General features: G+C 45.0%; 1 protein-coding gene across 2 annotated transcripts; it reads left to right on the forward strand.

Annotated features, from left to right (window-relative positions):
- The first annotated feature begins 1,387 nt into the window (after nucleotides 1-1,387).
- On the forward strand, nucleotides 1,388-18,229 carry DHX57 (DExH-box helicase 57). 2 transcript variants are annotated; one of them, XM_048296729.1, is made up of 24 exons: nucleotides 1,388-1,456; nucleotides 3,215-3,417; nucleotides 4,134-4,286; nucleotides 4,565-4,729; nucleotides 5,325-6,127; nucleotides 7,488-7,684; nucleotides 7,825-7,946; nucleotides 8,194-8,389; nucleotides 9,148-9,272; nucleotides 10,377-10,510; nucleotides 11,250-11,304; nucleotides 11,601-11,797; nucleotides 12,270-12,386; nucleotides 12,697-12,793; nucleotides 13,257-13,430; nucleotides 13,981-14,181; nucleotides 14,615-14,891; nucleotides 15,448-15,543; nucleotides 15,643-15,726; nucleotides 15,846-15,983; nucleotides 16,431-16,505; nucleotides 16,926-17,060; nucleotides 17,655-17,855; nucleotides 17,948-18,229. In XM_048296729.1, exons 2-24 carry the CDS (start codon nucleotides 3,224-3,226, stop codon nucleotides 18,089-18,091), a joined length of 4,080 nt encoding a protein of 1,359 aa, XP_048152686.1. In that variant the 5' UTR covers nucleotides 1,388-1,456; nucleotides 3,215-3,223; the 3' UTR covers nucleotides 18,092-18,229. The 2 variants fall into 2 exon arrangements, with proteins under 2 accessions (XP_048152686.1, XP_048152687.1); XM_048296730.1 differs by having other exon boundaries at nucleotides 1,404-1,456; nucleotides 3,218-3,417.
- Nucleotides 18,230-18,928: the final 699 nt, after the last annotated feature.

Consider the following 18,928-nt stretch of genomic DNA (forward strand, 5'->3'; position numbering starts at 1 on the left):
AGAAGCAAAACACAAGAAAATCGAACAGAATTGACTGTTCCCCTCAAGCACAAACTGAGGTGTCCTTTTGCAGTCCCCCTCTAGAAAATGAGAATAGTGGACACGTATTTTCACTTCAAGACAAGAAGGCAAAACCCTATGAGATCATGCAATGCATTTCTTCTGCTGCAGAGAGCCACTTCACCCAGAGCTGACTCTCCATCTCCTGTGGAGGCTGTTCCCAGAGGTGGGTCTGTGGAGCATGTAAGCCCTGCTGGAGCAGGCACCTTTGGGTGGCACGGAGTGTGAGCCAACAGCAGTCCTATGAACCACTCTTCCCATTGTGGGGGTGGTGGGGAGCTGGCACGGGGCAGAGTAGACCCAAATGGACCGTCAAGGTGGTGGCCGTGGCCACCATCTGCAGAAGGACCCTGAGGAAACACCCCCATGGCTGGTGTTGTCTGTTTGGGTTGGGAACTGTGTTAGTTCTTATACAGCCAAACCAGTGTGAAAGATTTATTCTTTTTCTTTCATGGTAGTTTTCTGCTTTAAACGCCAACCTGGTACAGGTTGCCTGGAGGGGTTGTGGAGTCTCCATCCATGGAGTCAAGAGCAGCCAAGATGTGCTGCAGGGCAGCTGTCATAGGTGACCCTGTGTGTGCAGGGATCTGCAGAGGGGCCTCCCCACCTCAGTGACGCAGCTTTGGGGTCTCTTGTCACTTATGTCACCTTCACTCTGAAACTGGCATAGCCTTCCTCCCTTTTAATCACACACATTCAGTTTTGACTGACACCCAGTAGTGAAGGTTGGGGAAGACCTCCAAGATCACTGAGTTCAGTCATTAACCCAACACTGTCAAGCCCACAAACAACCCATGTCCCCAAGTGCTACGCATCAGGGTTTTCTTAACACTTCCAAGGATGGTGATTCCCTGGACTGCCTGTCCCAATGCCTGGCCACTCTTTCCATGAACACGTTTCCTAATATCCAATCTAAACTTTCCCTGGCACAACTTGAGGACGTTTGCTCTCGTCCTGTCACTTGTAACCTGGGAGAAGAGGCTGACCCCCACCTGGCTACTCCTGTCGGGGAGTTGTAGCTGTAAAATCCCCCTCCGCCTCCTTTTCTCCAGGCCGAGCCCTCCCAGCTCCCTCAGTAACTTGTGGGTTGGTGTAGCAAGCACCGACAAGATTTTCAACCATCGTCATTGTCTTCACTTGGGAATACGAGAGATACTTTAAAAACCAGCATGCCTGTTGAGAAACAGACACCCGGTGTCACTCTTACAGCCACACACATACAGATATTCAAACGCACAGCAGCTTACAGCCACACGTAATTCTCAGCGCCGGGCGCTGCGTGAGGGGAGCGGGGCGGGGCGGACCGGGGTGGGGCGGGGCGGGCGGAGGTGCCGTGGCCCGGAAGGGAAACGCCGCGGATCCGGGTTGGGGAGTCCGGGAGGTACCGGGCAGAGAGGTGGGAACGCTGGGGAAAAGGGGTGGTGGAGCCCCCGGAGGGCATCACGGTTCCGCGGAGAGGAGGGGGGTGCGCGGGGGCTCTGCGAGGGGCGCTGAGGGGAGGTGGGCGGGCAGGGAGAGGATTAAGGGTCCCAGACACCCGTGGAAGGTGTGCGGGGAGGGTGCCGTGGGCAAGTGCGGGAGAAGCCGGCGGAGCTGCTCCGTGCCCGGGGCTCTGTGCTCTGAAATGAGAGGAAGGAGACGTAACCCTGTGTGACAGCGGCCTCGGGGGCGCCTGCCATGCTCGCCTTCCTCCCTCCCTCAGTCTGCCCCGAGCGGGGTCAGCTTGGCTGTGAGCTCCTGTCCAGCCCCGGTGGAGCTCCAGTGGGGAGAGCGGCCACAAAAAGGGGAACTTCTTTCCAAGCCCTTGCTTGGGCTGTTACTTGTGCACGGCCACATCAGTTCTTGTCCTGGCTGTGGAGGTGCCAGTGCAGAGATCCAGGGGATAAGCTGTGGACTGCCCACAGCTGCTGACCTGTCCCTGCAATAGCTTCCCATTAGCAGGAGGTGCAGTAGGAGGATGTGTTAATGTTGGGCCATTCTGTTCCCTGACAACTGCTCAGTCCTAATGGGCTCCTGTCAGCACTGGGAAAGATCCTGCTGTGAGAAGGAGAGGTGGCCTTCTGTTTCCCAGCACAAGTCCAGTCACTCCCCTCAGCAGGCTCCACAGAGCGCTCAGCAGCCTGGGCAGCTCCCTGCAGAAGGGAGCTTAATGTTGATGCCATGATGATTTTTTGCTTTTTCTTTTATATACCTTATATATATGCTTTTTATATAGCTTTTATGAATCCTCAGCCCTCTTAGCATGCATACTTGTAATTCCTTAAGTCCAATAACTTAGCATAGTTCTAATATTCTGTTAAGCCAGAAGACCAAACATCCTGGAGGCCTCGCAGTTGGGGGCCAGAAAGCCCTACGCTATCCTGAGAAACCAAGGTCCTTTCTAGAACACATCCTGTAAACTAAGATTAGGCCCATCCAGGGGGGAATTCCTCAGGATGGGGTGATATCACGCTATTCATTCAAGCCTCTCATTGAGGAATCTTTGTTAGATATGCTAATTTGCAAGGTCTATAAAATGGCATACGCGATATATCATGTGGGTGCATTTTGATGCATTCCACCTTGATGAAGTGGTGCACCATAAGGATCCTTACTAAATACTGAAGTAAAAACCCTTTTTCTCTTAACTGTGTCTGGCTCTTAATTTTTAATACCAGGAAAAGGCATCACTGTAAGATAATGTGAAAAAGCATTGTAGCTTCAGCTCCCTTTCCACCTTTTACTCTCAGCCCTGCAAGCTGCTGAGTTAAAAAGCAACAGGGCAGAGGCTGCCCTCTTCTGTGAAATTTCCCTTGAAGGTTTGTCCTGTGGGCTTTCATGTTCAAGAAAATTCCATCAGAGTGGCAGAACTGGGGCCCCCAGGTTAAGCAGCACTGCTGGTAGGGTCATGAAAAGCCAGAGTTTTGTCAAACTTGCAACTTTTGGCTCAGGAATATTACTTATATTTTCTCAAGCCACAGAACTTACTAAACAATGTTCTAGAAGAATATTCTTTGTTGCAGGTGCATACAGATGCACCAACATGCAGATAATCAACACTGGTTTGAGAGGGTGACTTCTCTTGTCACACAGAAAAACAAATAATGTGTGCTCAGACATACACAATGTGCTTAATCACCTTCACAACTGAGGGCTATTTTTTCTCCTTCTTCAGCAGGAGAACATGAGTTGGTTAGGGAGGAAAAGAGGAAAACCCAACAGAGGAGGAGGAAGAGGGAGAGGAGGCAGTGGAAGACGAGGAGGCAGCAGTGGCCATTCAAATAAGCCTCAACTTGGTGGAAATAGGAAATGTTCGACCAAAATTTGGGACGATGGAGATGATTTTTGTCTCTTTGAGGAACCAAGGCTAGAATCCAGGTATTTCTGTTAATTTGGGGGGGATTGGCATAGAGATGTTTGGGGTACTCTGGGGCATTTGGGATACTCTTTTGGATGTTGGCATTTGTTGGATTGTAGACATTTGGGGCTGGTTTTTGGACGTGTTTGAATATAGAGAAGAGTGAAAGGGTGATGAAGGTGTTTCAGTATGAAGCAGTTTTTACATATCTTTTTTGATTAATGTTTTATACATTTTATATGTAGGAAAGTGTTTTATTTTTTAAAGATTAGAACCTCTGATTATCTTCTTTGGTCATAAAGCAATTTCAGGACACTTTTGGTCAGAACACACAAACGCAGGATATTAATTTTTGTGTATTACAAAACAGAAGCTGGGGCATGGAAAATGAGCAGTTTAGAATTAATTTAGTATCCTGTGTGTGTTCTGCCCCATCTAGCTTAGGAATATGTGGTTGTATTGTGGTCTGAGGACAGCTTTACCTAGCAAAGTGTTTAGTAAATAATTCTGGATTTGACATAGGATGCAATACATATATGCATAGTGTGTGCAGATAAAGACACACAAATCCTGGTCACATAAGAGTAAATCCAGCTGAATAATCTGTAGTTGATGGATTTCTCTTATTTTGATTTTCCTGTTTTGAATTACAAATTTGGGCCTTAACATCCCAATTCAATCAAGATCATTTGAGCCAGGCAAATAACTCATGGCTATATCCTGTTTTAATTTTTAGATCAAGTGCCTCTGCCAGAAGAGGAGGGCAAATGAAACAGAGAGCTGAAGCAAGAATGCCTCTGCAGACCATACACATGACATCAGAGAATCAGAGAAGAGTGAAAGAACTTCTTCAAGAGCTGCAAGGGCAGGAGCTGGCTCCTGAATCAGAGTTAGTTTAAATGGAGGCACTACTCCAGCTCTTCTAGATGAGCATGCTTTAGCAGGCATACTGTTATAAATGGGAACAGTATTTTTTCCCTTAACTTTAAATTATATCTCAAATCCTATGGTTTTGACTCTGCTTTGTTCTTCTACAATATTAACTCTGGGGAAGGGACAGCCAAGTCTTCCTTTTAAATGAAGGATTTAAAATGCCAAAGGCAGAGTTTTATGCCTACTCAACAGTTTAATTTTGTTTCATTTTAACTTGATAACTCTATTTATCAGTGTAGCTGGAGAAGATGATGATGAGCCTGATTACCTCGATGATGAACAGTGCTGGTCAACGGAACAGGAATCTTCTGATGTAGTGCCAAGGTTGTCTGCTGAGCCAGCTGAGCATGGAATTGTAGACAGTGAAGTGTCTTCATTTGCTGTGCACAAACTCTCCAGGTGATTTTAGTGAATAATTTGTATCCTGAAGAGGTAGATCACTGGTCTTGATACTCTGTAAGCCCTCAGGGCCTGGACTTCCTCTTGACCCTGGGGAGGTTCTGTGTTCAGAATTGACGAGCTGGTATCTCCTACAAATTTAATCCTCAACTAGGTGAATTTAAAATAATGATTTTATGAAAATAAATCTCTCCAGTCTTTTCCAGTGAGGTTTTCCATTCTTTCTTTTATACAGTGAAACAGATATTAGGAAAGCTCAGGGAGCATTGCTGCTATATGTATGTTTCTCCCAAGTAGGTAATATTTCAAAACCTCATAAGTGTTCTTCATCCATTTTACTCAGATGTGAATATTTATTCAATACTTTTGCTTTGTTTGGGAGCATTTTATATGTGACAGCTTTTTCTGAAGAGTTTAATTTCTGTAGTTGAGTGGGGAAATCTAACCCTGTAACTATTACATGCTACATTCTGAGATGTGAGGCAGTGCCATACACGCTCCCTTACTGTGAGCCTAATCAAGCAGATCTGTGATTATTTTGCTTCATATGAACCTCTCACTCAGTTGTTGCCCTGTGTTCTCTGTTTTGGTGCAGGTATGGTTTTGACTGTGAGCGTTGCAGGGCAGTGCTCAGATCCTGCAATGGTAATATTGGGGCATCATTGGAGTATTTGCTGTTGCAGTGCTTCTCTGAAAGGTATGGAGAGAAGATGCAGGTTTCTGCAGCAGCTGCTGAAGCCAGTCAGGAGGAATGTTTAGAACAGAGGCAAGAAGAAGCTTTTGTCCTCCGGTCAATCTATGGAGAAAAATTTGTAGAAAGGATTAAAAATCGTGTTTGGACTTTTAGTTTGGAATTGGACTACCTAGCACACAGGCTCAGCAAATCTAAACAAAAAGGTACAAGGGACACAGCAAAACAGACTTCAAAGGAAATATGTAAATTTTATCTCCAAGGAGGCTGCAGGTTTGGTTCAAAATGCAGATTTAGACATGAATTCCCTCCAGACCATCCACTAAACGCATCCAAGAACTCTGTAGATGATGCTCATCTCAGACACAGTGATGGTCCCATATATGAACTTGAAGTAAGATTTCCTGACGAAAACAAGTATCCTCTTCAGGCACCTCTTGTGGCATTTTACTCCACTGATGAGAGCCTGCCTCTTGCTTGTCGTCTGCACATTGCTGAATTCCTCTTTGGAAAGGCCTTGGCAGCTGCAGAGTCTCATGAGCCAGTGGTGTACACCTTGGTGACTTGCTTGGAAGATGAACACGAGGTCAGTGAGTTACTGAGCAATACTCAGCACAAGTTCAGTGTTCCTCCTGTGTGCCTGCCGGCAGCACCTCCGGTAAAGCCACAGACAGAGAGTGCACCTGCTTCAAATCAACAACCTGAAGGTACACCAAATCTCCTTTATGGTTTCTGGGCTAAGAACAGTCAGATTTAAAAGAAAAAGAGAGAGAGACAAGGCAGAGCCCCCAGTTCAGCCATCTATTCCAAATTTGTTTCTGGAGATTAAAGTCATGGTGAGCCCGATCCATGATCTGTCTGTGCCTCAGGAAGTTCCTTCTCTAATCAAGCTGCAGCAGAGAGGTTTTGTGCTGGCCAGAACTGAGTTCAAGGAGCACAGAGTTTGGTTTGGCAGAGTAAGTGATGCCCATTGCCACACAATCAATGAAAGCATTGAGAGATGTGAGCTCACCAGAATGGACCAGAGAAGTGTGCTTGGAAGGGAACAGGGAAGGTTATTTGCAGGCTCTGCTGCATCTGCTACTCATCAATTCAGAAACCTCTTTTTTTAGATTACTTTAAATTACCAACAGCTCCTCAAAATTAACTTAAAAAGGTGGATTTAAGGCTAAGCAAATGTGACAAGTGGTTATAGAATGTTGTTCAAGGTATCATCCCTTTTTATTTATGCTGGTGCAGACAAGTTGATTTCACAGGGAGAGAGCTGAGGCTGCATCACTTGTGGCAAGGTGACTTTCGAGCTCTCAGTTCCAAAACTACTTTTATCTAAGGCAAGCTTTTTTCAGGACAGTTTTCAAGAACAACTGCATTGAGCTGTAGAGCATGTAAATATGTGACAAATTGTGTTTTTGCTACAGTAAGACAAAGTATTCCATTCTTTTAACAGCTCTGCAGAAAGACAGCTTTGTTCCAGAAACTGAGATTCCAAATAATTTTCTTGAGTTATAAAATATTCCTTATGCTATAAAATACCATATTTAGATGAAAGTAGCCTTAAAACTTTCAAGGGCTGGCTGACAGTCTGAGCAAATCCTGCTTCAGTTGACAGGCAGAGGCACCAAAGTACCTCCAGTTTCAGCTTTGGTTTAAAAGTACTTGGCAGTGACTTAACAATTAAAACTACACTAACTTTTAAGCTGGTGCTACCATCAAAGTTTTGTGCTGCATAGAAGTGGTCGTGTGGTATATTGGAGAGTTGAGCTGAGGCACATGGAAAACATTCAGGAAGGCAAACCACTTAACCATCCTGGCTCACTGTGTGGCCACCCAGACCACAGTGCAGGGGTAGGGACAAGTGGGATGGGGCTGGAGAAGCTGTGGTTGGTTTGGTGAGGTGAGGGCAGGTTTGCTGGTAGCATTGAGCTAAGTGCATCTCAGAAACAGTCCTGCAGACCCTCAGGCCCAGTCTGACAAGGTTCTTTGTTGGGATTGCTGCTGGACCACGTCTCTCTTTCCTGCATTGCCCGTTCCTTACTAATAAGAAAACTTTACACTCTCTGTCTCAAGCCTCAACAGTGTCCGAGCCTCAGGAAGAAGAGGTGGTGGCAGAAGTGGAGGAGGAGGATGAAGAGCCTGAACAAGTTGTTGTGGAGAATGAGAGTTATGTGAACTTGAAGAAGAAGCTTTCCAAAAAGTATGATGTGCAGGCGAAGTCTCTGTATAACGAAAATGTTAAAATCTGCGCACAGTTTAGGCAGAGAAAGGTACAATGTGCACAGTGTAGTATCTTTTTTCTTGCTTACTTCAGAGAAATAAGTATTTAAGAGACAAGCTGTTGTTTCAGATGGTTCTGTTCCATCCCAGTGGTGTTCTTACTGCTGTGCTGTCTGTTTCTGTGCATCAGTCTTCCAGGCACTTCCAGTCCATGCTGTACGAAAGACAGAAGCTCCCTGCATGGCAAGAGAGAGAAAACATTCTGGGTTTGCTTGAGAGTCACCAAGTTCTTGTTGTGAGTGGCATGACAGGGTAAGAGTGTGATTGCACGTACAGACTTTATGTATCAAAGTATACACAGACAAATGTGAAATATGATCCATGTTCTGGAAAGGTTGGGGTGGTGGCTCATCTGTGACCAGTAACAGCAGTCCTAGGTGAACTTCATGTGAAGGATCACACTAATGAAACAAATTTCCAGTGGAATGCAGTCAATTTATGTGGCTGGAAGATGTTGGATTTGTGGGGTTTTTAATTAATTCCTGATTTTGTTGCGCAGATGTGGGAAAACCACTCAGATTCCTCAGTTTATCTTGGATGCTTCATTGCAAGGGTCTCCAAGCAGAGTTGCAAACATCGTCTGCACTCAGCCTCGCAGGATCTCTGCCATTTCTGTGGCTGAACGTGTAGCCAAGGAGAGAACAGAAAGGATTGGACTCACTGTTGGATATCAGATCCGTCTGGAAAGTGTAAAGGTACATATGCATTGCTTGCTGGTTTTCATTTACTCCTGTTAAAATCTGCTTAGTGCTTCTCTAGTGTACAGAATCCCTGCCCTCTACCTGCCATGCAGTGTGATAAGCAAGTGTGTATAATCTGTATTTTATAAAATATTACGAACCACGTTCTATATTTTATTTCATCTCAAGTTGCACAGTTGACTTTGCAGAATGGGAGTGCAGTGTTGTGTCTTGTGGGTTTGCTTTCTGTTGACCAAGGTGAAGGGGTTTGAGAGTGTGAGTAATCCTGCTGTCCTTTGGAAGGCTACTGGCTGCTTTTCTGCCTGTTGCCATTCCCATGTGTCTCCCAAGTGGAGACTGAAGGGTACAGCTACAGTCAGACAGAAATGGGGGCTTGAATCCAAACTGCTGTGTTGGAAGTGAACTTTTGTCTGTGTTGCAGCTGATTGCTTTTTCCAAGAAGTATGCTAAAAAAGAGACTCACCAAATCTTTCTGGGAAGAGAGATCTGAGTTGTTTGTCAGAAAACAATATCCACAGGAAAAGCAATACAGATTTTTTGATATTTAGCAATGCCCCTTGGTAAGAAGCAGGTGTTCTCAGTTTCAGACAAGAAATTAAAGTCCAACAGCCCATCTCCAGCAGGGCTTGCTTGGTCCCTCTCTGTCAAACCTGGCACTGAGCTGAAACCAAATGCTTTACAGCAGCACATATTCTCTTTGCACTATGTTAACTTGCCCAGAGTAAACTGAATGCTTTGTCTTCCCCTTCAAGTCCTCAGCTACCAGGCTCTTGTACTGCACCACTGGTGTGCTGCTGAGAAGGCTGGAAGGAGATCTGACTTTGCAGGGAGTCACTCATGTTATTGTTGATGAAGTTCACGAAAGAACAGAAGAAAGGTAAATAATTTCCTACCCTGTAAGCAAAATGAAGAAACGTAGTCAGAAAGATAAAGGTGGCTGAGGTGCAAGTAACTGATCCTGTGGCAGTAAGATGGGATGGTGGAAGGAGTCTGGGTTTAGGTTCTTGTCTTTGGGCAGTAGGAAATTGTGCTGCAGCAGCTTGTGAGAAAGCACATCTCTCATAAATTGCTGTGCCTCCAGTGTGCCCTCACATTGCAGCGGTGTTGCAAAGAGGTTTTGGATGGGGCTGGAGCGTTAAGTAACTTTTTAACCAGAGCTGTTTGCTTCTTACACTTCCCTTGTTTCAGCTTTTATCAAATACTATAATTCTTCACATGCCTTCTGGGGAATTTTTTCTCCTGGTGCAGGCTTCAGCAGAGCAAGGGACAAGTGCTCACATTTCCTTCCAGTCTGTAGATTTTACTGGTTCTAGGCAGTCTCATCCTATCCTGCTCTAGCCTCCTGCAGTTTTACCCTACTTACCTCCTGATGACAGACAAAAGATAATGTCTGTCAGTATCCCTGTAAATTAAGTGGTGAGTCAAACACTGCAGTGCAGTGGGTTTCCAGGAGGCTTTATCTGTTACCCAATATTCTGCAGCTCAGGTGGTGTTTTAGCCTTTTAAAAAGGCTTGTGTCTCTCAAGGATTCCTCTTCCTTCTCATTTAAAATCACTTCAGGCCCGTCTTTTAGTCATGCCACAAAAGTTGTAAATGTATAGGGAAAAGTACAGTGAGCAGGGAAGAGGGGGTAAGTTTGAGTAACTCTTCCAGTGAAGAGGAGGAGCAAAAAGGAATCATCTGTTACTTTAATTTCTTATCTAACATTCTTGCGTTGTCATTAATATAAGTAATTTGTAAAACTTTTTGTTGTTTAAATGGTTTTGCTAAGTAATCCTGACACTCCAGTAAGGGACAACCAGAAAATAATCAGATTTGCAGATTGCCTTCCCTTAGGCCATTCTGAGAAGCTCATGCTTCTGTGATGGTGTTGCTGTGTTACTGGAGGACACCAGGAGGGTGGACAGAATGGGGAGAAAAACAGAGACTCTGAAAGTTAACACTGAAGACATTCAAATGTTCTTTTGCTTGTTTTCTTCAGTGACTTCCTGCTGCTGGTTTTGAAGGATATAATGGCTCAGAGGCCAGACCTGCGCATTATACTGATGAGTGCCACCCTGAATGCAGAGCTTTTCTCTCAGTACTTCCACTCCTGTCCAATCATTAACATACCAGGTGAAAACCATTCATTTTTATTACCATTCATTGTTTCTGAGAATTGTTTTCAATATTTCTTCTTGCAAAGTGTTTCTCAATTCAAGATGAGGATGTGTACAAGAAATACGATTCTGAGGACTCAGAGGAAGAGACTAATGAGATTTAGGAGAGAAAGGACTTGGAAATGCTGATTTTTTGTGCTGTCTGTATACCAGCAGAATTTTCCTCCTCAGAAGGCAATCATTATATGGTATACATGACATGGTTCCCTGGGTTAGTTTCATCACAGCTGAAGACTCTCCTGTATCCTTGTGAGAAAAGGATCAGTGAGAGGATCCAGCTGGATGTGTACATGTTTAGCCAAATGTGCCTTTTAAATTGCTGAGTTACGCCATGGAGCAGGAGAGGAACATGGATGTGTTCCCATGAGTGTATCAGCCCTTCTCTGCCTGTGTGAGTGCATTGTGCATTTACCATAGAATCCTAGATTGGTTTGGGATGGAAGGGACCTTAGAGGTCATCTAATTTCACCCCCTGCTCAAAGCCCCATCCTAACCTTGAACACTCCATGCTTGGAAGACACCCACTGTTTGTCCTAGCAGAAATTGTGTTGAAGAGTGCAGTGTAGATGAGAGCTGTGAAGCCAGTGTGTGTCATAATAACCTGTATGAAATTACAATAATCGTTGGTCTTTTTCCTCTTTTCTCCATGCTGTTGTGGCATGTGTAGATAGATTTATTCTCGTGTTTCCTTGCAGGTCGAACGTTTCCTGTGGACCAGTTTTTTCTGGAAGATGTGATTGCAATGACAAGGTGTGAAATGATATATTCTCAGATGTATTTGGGTGGTGAGGTTGAGGTTGCAGTTTTGACCTTGAGACTGCAGTAGTTCTGTGCATGTATTTAAAAAGTAAATCCTCTCAGATCTCCCCCATCACCTGCACTCTTGGAGCTCTAAAGCACATTGACCTTCATATTATCAATGGTTTATACAAAGTTCCTCTCAGACTTACAAAAAAATATTTTTGATAGCCTATCTCTGTGGTTAATTATTAGAAGGAGACTGTTGGGCTTCTTTCCACACCACCAAATGTTCTTCTGCTGTCCAGGTATGTTTTAGAGGACAGCAGTCCCTACAGGCGGAAGGTGAAGCAAGAACAGAATGGGAGACACAAGAGAACTGCATTTGAAGAAGTAGAGGAGGACCTGAGACGTGCTGGCCTTCTGGAAACCACTGACACTGTGGTCAGAGATTCAGACCCAGACCAGAAATTAACTCTGAAGCAGCTCCTTACACGATATAAAGGTGAGCTCCTTCTTAAATTCTGTAAATTGGCACACAGAGAACATGGGATATTAGCACATACTGCTGTAAGCTGAATGCTTGTCTGTAATTCAGAGTTTTGCACTTGTGAAGTTCTAGATGAGAAACTTCCTGCCAGTTTAAAAAAAAAAATAAAGAGAACCCATTGTTCTGTTAAACTACAGCAAACACTTTGGCTGAAACCAGTTCTTAGCATCTGAAAATGGACAATTTTCAGCTACTGTCTCTTTCCATCGCTTTTCAGAGGCCTTGTTAGGTCCACTTTCCTCTCTGTATCTGTTCTTGCTGGAGCAGCTTTGCTTGAGGCACAGCATGGATCTGCCCTCTTCAGGTCTAAGCCAGGTGCTCTTTAAACTAAGCTGTGACTGGTTGTGCAGCCACACTGGTTCCATACATCCACAGATGTTTTTTACAAGACATGGATTTACTGTGTGTTTTATTTCTCTTTTCCCAGGGGTTAGCAAGGCAGTGTTGAAAACAATGTCTGTCATGGACTTGGACAAAGTTAATCTGGAATTAATTGAAGCCTTGCTGGAATGGATAGTTGCTGGCAGACATTCATACCCCCCAGGTAATTTCATTGTCCTTGGGAGATAAATGAAAGAAGATTCTTGGAAGCTTCTTTGACAGCCCAAAACTAATGATTTGCATGCAGAGTTTCTGACTATGTTTGAAAAAACAAATTTCTGGTTGACTTACAAAGCTTGTGATATGCATGGGAAAGGGAAGGTGAGAAATTGTCTACTTTGGAAAGTCTTCTGTGAAGGACTGTTACAGCCTGTGTGCTTTTTTTGGTACAATAATTGCACATTAATAAAATATTGTGCTGTCCTTTCTGTTGAGTGATGTTTTAATTTTTTTTTTTTAATCTACATATTTAGGTGCTGTGTTGATATTTTTGCCTGGCCTAGCAGAAATCAAGATGCTTTATGAACAGCTTCAGTCTAATGCTCTTTTTAATAACAGGCACAGCAAGAGGTAAGGCAGAAAAGCTCCAAAAGTGTCAGTCTTTACCCATAAATAAAGAGTCGTTTCCTGCACAAAGCCTGCCTTTGTCCAGGGATAAATAAGGTTTATTGAATGTGTGAGCTGACTCCAGTCAGGGTAATTCCTTTTCTACTGTCTTACTGTCTTGTTCCTTTTGTTTTTCCTCCTCAGCTCAGGAAGGTCAGTTGTTGAAGTTCTCTGAGACTGTAGTGAGGAGTGCTTTCTTTCCATTTTGTGCTCTGCATGATCCAGGCTGCTGAAATCTCAGCCCTTGATTTGTATCAGAATGTTTGCTGAGTTACATTCAGCTGTGGTTGCATTTGGCCTTGGATTGTTACAAGGAGAAATAACACTCTGGACAGTGTCTAGTGAGGCGCAAGTGTGTGCAGGCAGATTGTTCCCAAGAGGGAATAGGCTGGAGATGCCCTGACATGTTGTCCTATTGTCCTTGCAGGTGTGTGGTGTATCCACTTCATTCCTCACTGTCCAGTGAAGAACAGCAGTCTGTGTTCCTCAGGCCCCCTGCAGGAGTTACCAAAATCATCATCTCTACCAACATTGCAGAGACATCTGTCACCATCGATGACGTGGTCTATGTGATTGACTCTGGAAAAATGAAAGAGAAAAGGTACTGGCATTCTTTCCTCTGGGTTTTGTAGGCTGGGAAACTGTTTTATGCCTTGAGATTTCCAAAGAGCTGGGAAAAACTGGAAGGAAACTTGGTCTGTAGAAAGCTGCTACAAGGTGGAGAAAGCCAGTCTAAACTCAGATCCAAGTGCAGGGGTGGGAATTGTATCCATTCAGAAATCGGCAGCATCTGCCTGCTCAGCCTCCAGCCTGTTCTCTGTGCACTCATGAATACTCACTTTTTACAAGGGCAGGTGATAGGACAAGGGGTAAAATGGCTTCAGATTGAAAGAGGGCAGGTTTAGATTGGATATTAAGAAATTCTTTATTGTGGTGAGGCACTGGCACAGGTTGCCCAGAGAAGCTGTGGCTGCCCCATCCCTGGAAGGGTTCAAGGCCAGGTTGGACAGGGCTCTGAGCAACTTGCTCTAGTGGAAACTGTCCCTGCATGTTGCAGGGGGAAGTTGGAATTGGATGATCTTCACAGTCCCTTCCAACCCAAACCATTCTGTGGCTCTGTGAATACAAGCCTGTCTCTTGCTCTCCTGTAGGTATGACCCAGGCAAAGGAATGGAAAGTCTGGAGGACACCTTTGTGTCCAAGGCCAATGCTCTGCAAAGGAAAGGGCGGGCAGGACGTGTGGCCTCGGGCGTCTGCTTCCATCTCTTCAGCAGCCACCACTACAACCATCAGCTTGTAAAACAACAGCTGCCAGAAATACAGAGAGTGCCCTTGGAGCAGCTGTGTCTAAGGTGAGCTGTTGTGTTTCTTGAAGAAGCCTGCGTGCAGGATGTTGTTCCTTTGCTGCAGGGAGCTCCTGCCACAACCTGCATCAAGCACCACCATCATGCAACGTTAAAGCAAGAGGCCTTCCTATCCCTGCTGCACACTTTGTACTGAAAGGAAACAAAGCAGCACAAATTATATTTTTGCAGTAAAAACTTTATTTCAAACCACAGCATGGCTAAATACAAGTCTGTTCTTACAGACTCACTGTTCCACATTGCTCCCTGACTTCAGCTTTGCCATACAAGCCCCCTTCTAGGGAGTGTGCGCTTCAAAGCATGTTTTCTGTTGGGTTTTTCTTTGTTTCTACAAAACCTTGCTTTTTTAATCCTGTATATGGAACTAAGCTGCTTTTTTTCTTTGTTTTTTCTTTTTCACGTTCCCTCCTCCTCTCTTAAGAATTAAGATTCTGGAGATGTTTTCTGAGCAGAGTCTTCACTCTGTCTTATCACGACTGATCGAGCCCCCTAGGACTGAGTCTTTGCAGGCATCGAAGGTGCGACTGCAGGACCTGGGAGCGCTAACTCCGGATGAAAAGCTCACCCCTCTGGGATACCACTTGGCTTCACTGCCTGTGGATGTCAGGATTGGCAAACTCATGCTGTTTGGCACCATTTTCCGCTGCCTGGATCCTGCATTGACCATAGCAGCCAGCCTGGCCTTTAAGTCACCTTTTGTAAGTATTCTTAACCCAAGGGCTGTGTTTTTGTGCAGCAGCAAAATGCTGTTGAGACTTGCAGCATGCTACACTTGAGTATTTTAATTCTTTTTAGCCTACATTTTTTATGTGTTAATGCAGAGCTTGTTAAAACAGTCCAGTTACAAGCAGAAGTTCAAAACCATGTGGCAGCAGCAAGAATGGTGTTTATGTACAGTAGAAACTGAATATTATTTTCAATTTTTAGCTAAGAAGTGCAGACATTTTGTCTGAATTCGGTGTGAAAATTAGTGGTAAAATAAATTGTGAAACAGAGATAATGATGGAGCTGACACGTCTGAGCTGTGAATGCAGAGGTCACTTTGGATCTCAGTTTGTGTCTCCACTGTCACTTTGGCTTTTTAAATCAAGTGCTTCTTTGAATACCTTATATTTTCTGTTGTCCATAGGGAAAACTCCCATTCTGAGCTGTGAGCTGCTGTGAAAATACCAAAGAGAATGTGCCATGTGGCTCTAGAATGGCTTGTCCAAGTGGTGAGGGGAAGAACACACTAACCTGTTACTGCCTGTCTAGGTGTCACCATGGGATAAAAGGGAAGAAGCAAACAAAAAGAAGCTGGAGTTTGCAGTAGGAAACAGTGACTACCTGGCTCTTCTCCAGGCCTATAAGGTGAGTTAAAACTCAGTAGCCTCTCTCAGGGTTTTGGGATGTGTTTGAAATTCAAGTGGAAATGTTTTATTAAAGGCTTCCTCCCATCCTCTCAATCAGGGATGGCGTTTAAGTATCAAAGAGGGCTCTCAAGCAAGCTACAACTACTGCAGGGAGAACTTTCTGTCAGGAAGAGTTCTTCAGGTAAGTCAGTGCTTGTGGCCTGGCACAGGGTCTGGCAGTCCCAGTGAGGGAAATAAGCCACTGGGGCAGACTGGTCCCACTGGGTGTGGCAGCCATCACCACTCTCTGTCTGTTTGTAGGAGATTGCCAGTCTGAAGAGGCAGTTTGCAGAGCTGCTTTCTGACATTGGCTTTGTGAAGGAGGGATTGAGAGCCAGGGATATTGAGAAGAAGTGGTCCCAAGGAGGCGATGGTGTGTTGGATGCCACAGGAGAGGAGGTAATTCACTGCATTTCATCAGTGCTTCCAAATGCTGCTGCAGTTTTTCATGTCTTCAGAAAGACTGGGGCCAGAGATCTCCTGGGGTTGTGTGATGATCAGGGTGATGAGGGTTTGGTAGTTGTAGGATTTTCCTGTGCATTGGCCGACTTGTGCTTGCTTTCTCTTGGGTGCAAGCCACTTTGTAGCCAGATGTCAAAGAACAATTCAGCTGGGCACTAACTGCACCAGGACAATGGTGGCCAGTTTGTTCCATTCACAGCTGGGGGAAACACAGCCCAGGTCCAGCCTGAGGCCTCAGGAGCAGTGACTTGTCCTCCTCTATAAAGTACAGGAGTGCAACTATAAAAGTGAACCAGTTTCAGGAATTCAGTCATTCCTGGAGCAGGGCTTTACCTTTACACACTGAACTGTAGGATCCCTAATGCTGCCCTATTGATTTCACAGGCAAATTCGAATGCAGAGAACATCAAGCTGATCTCAGCTATGTTGTGTGCTGCACTGTATCCCAATGTTGTCCAGGTAAAAGAATGCTTTTTCATTTTTCCTTCTTCTGTCTAGCATATCCACACAGGCTGCTTTCATTTGGGCTCAGTGTGGCAGTCTTGAGCCTGGCTTAGGTTGCCAAAGATTGCTGCTTATACTGTCAAAGATGAGCAGAGCTCCAGTTTGTATTGCTTGGGACTGCTGCTGTTCCTGCAGGCTGATGGCAGTGTCACACACAAGCCAGCAGCAAATATTAGGAAACCACTTAAAATTACACCTTTTTAGAAGGCTGAGGTTACAAAGGAAGTCAGGCTTAGACAGCACCTGGAGTGTAATACCTGTCTCCAGTGACTTGACATGTTACTACAGAATTTCTGTTCATGAAAAATTTAAAACATAAAGTTAAAAGGTTTTCTGGTGCAGCAGATTTTTATAACCTTTTTTCTTACCATACAGGTGAAAAAGCCAGAGGGTAAATACCAGAAGACCAGTACAGGAGCAGTCAAAATGCAACCAAAAGCAGAAGAGCTGAAGTTTGTTACTAAAAATGATGGTTATGTTCATATTCATCCTTCGTCTGTGAATTATCAGGTCAGGATTCTTTTTTTCTGCAAAGCATGCTCTTTTTTTATAAAAGAAATCACCTTTGCTTGAGTATTTAAAATTACAGTGAGGATCCCTATTGATGTTTAAAATAAAAAGTCTTAATGATTGAACAGTCCTGTGATAGGATTGTAAATAATGGTGCATTCCTGAGTTAGGAGTGTCCTCTTGGGCACAAACTCCAGCCTCTGAGGTGGAACTATTGGCTTCAATAACCTCCGTATTTGTGTTTTCTTAAGCTACACCTGCAAAGTAAAGTTTCAGTTGCAATGCTCCCCTGGTTTCTCCTCAGTATTCATGATTTGTTGACAGATACTTCAGGGACATACCCTGGTTTGTTTCCTTGCTTGAGTCAGCACTGGAGAATTAGCTGATTTCTCACATGTGAAGCAGGAAGGAGCAAGAGATAACTGGCAAAGTTGTTGGCAGCTCTTATGGGTCAGAGAGGGTCTGTTAGTGATGCAGGTGCACTTTAGGCACATTTGCTGCTCTTTGCAGCTGTAGAAGAGGCAGAGGAGGCCTGTGGGGCAGAGACAGGAAGAGCTGTGTCTCTCTGACGTGGCTGTTGTGTCCCTGTCCCAGACCAGGCATTTTGAGAGCCCGTACCTGGTGTACCACGAGAAGATCAAGACGAGCCGCGTGTTCATCCGGGACTGCAGCATGGTGTCCGTGTACCCGCTGGTGCTGCTCGGGGGCGGCCAGGTGCACATGCAGCTGCTCAAGGGGGACTTTGTCATCTCCCTGGATGACGGCTGGATACGGTTTGTGGCTGCCTCTCACCAGGTGAGGAAAAGGAGGGGCTGGCCTGGGAGAGCTGCAGAGCTGTGCTGGAGCTGAGCCTTACCCTTCCCTTTGTGTTTGACCACGTGTGTTAGGTGGCCGAGCTGGTGAAAGAGCTGCGCTGTGAGCTGGACCAGCTGCTGCAGGATAAAATCAAGAATCCCAGCATGGATTTGTGCATGTGCCCCCGTGGCTCTCGGATCATCGGGATGATTGTCAAGCTTGTGACCACGCAGTGACATCAGAACAGCTTTCTGCAGAGAATCACCCATCACCACTGCCTGAGAACAGACCAAGTAACAGCAGTGTCTCGATGTATTTATTGGTCCAAAAGGTGGCATTGACCTCTGAAAGAACAAGCTGGCAGCTGTACAGTTGACAGTTCTGGGGTTTTTTTTCTTTAGTTTGCTCGCTTGTTGAAATTAAGGTGGCTTACAGTAGATTTTGGGAAATGGGAAAATGGCAAATCTTCCAGAAGGCACAGAAACCTCCAAGTAAGAGTGTTTTTTCATGGGACTGTACCCTGGCAGTCATGTTTTCTAGTCACAAAGACACCTACTAGCCAGCTGTTTCTTGTAACAGTCATGTCTGGAGGCAGCATGTGACATAGTGAGCTGCTCCCAAATTGGTTTAAACTCACTTCTACATTTTGACCAAGGCTTTATTGAGGCAGGCAGTTTTGGCTGACCAGGGATCCTCTGTTTACAGTTCAACCCAAAGGCCTTATACAGGTGAGCACCTTTTGATTTGTGTCAAGAGGTTCTGAAATTCAGACATGGTCCTGTGCTGAGGAGACGGTACTGGATCAGAGTGTGCAGTTGGATCAGTGCAGGTTGCTCTGGTGACAGGGTAGAACTGCAGGACAATGTGGACATTTTCCTGCAAAGAGAGGCTGTTCCAGCCCTTCCTGCACTGGGAAGAAGTAAAACAGCTAAGATGGGACTGCTGTAGTGCATTAGAATGAATTCTTGGGCAGGTGCCACTGCTAATTGTTAACCTGTTGTGGTATGGGGTAGTCCTGCTGCCACCCTGCACAGCTGGAACCAAGTCCCACTTTTGGAAGCTTTTAGCCAAAC

The sequence above is a fragment of the Corvus hawaiiensis genome, chromosome 3, assembly GCF_020740725.1.
Source record: "Corvus hawaiiensis isolate bCorHaw1 chromosome 3, bCorHaw1.pri.cur, whole genome shotgun sequence".
In the NCBI taxonomy this organism is placed as follows: domain Eukaryota; kingdom Metazoa; phylum Chordata; class Aves; order Passeriformes; family Corvidae; genus Corvus; species Corvus hawaiiensis.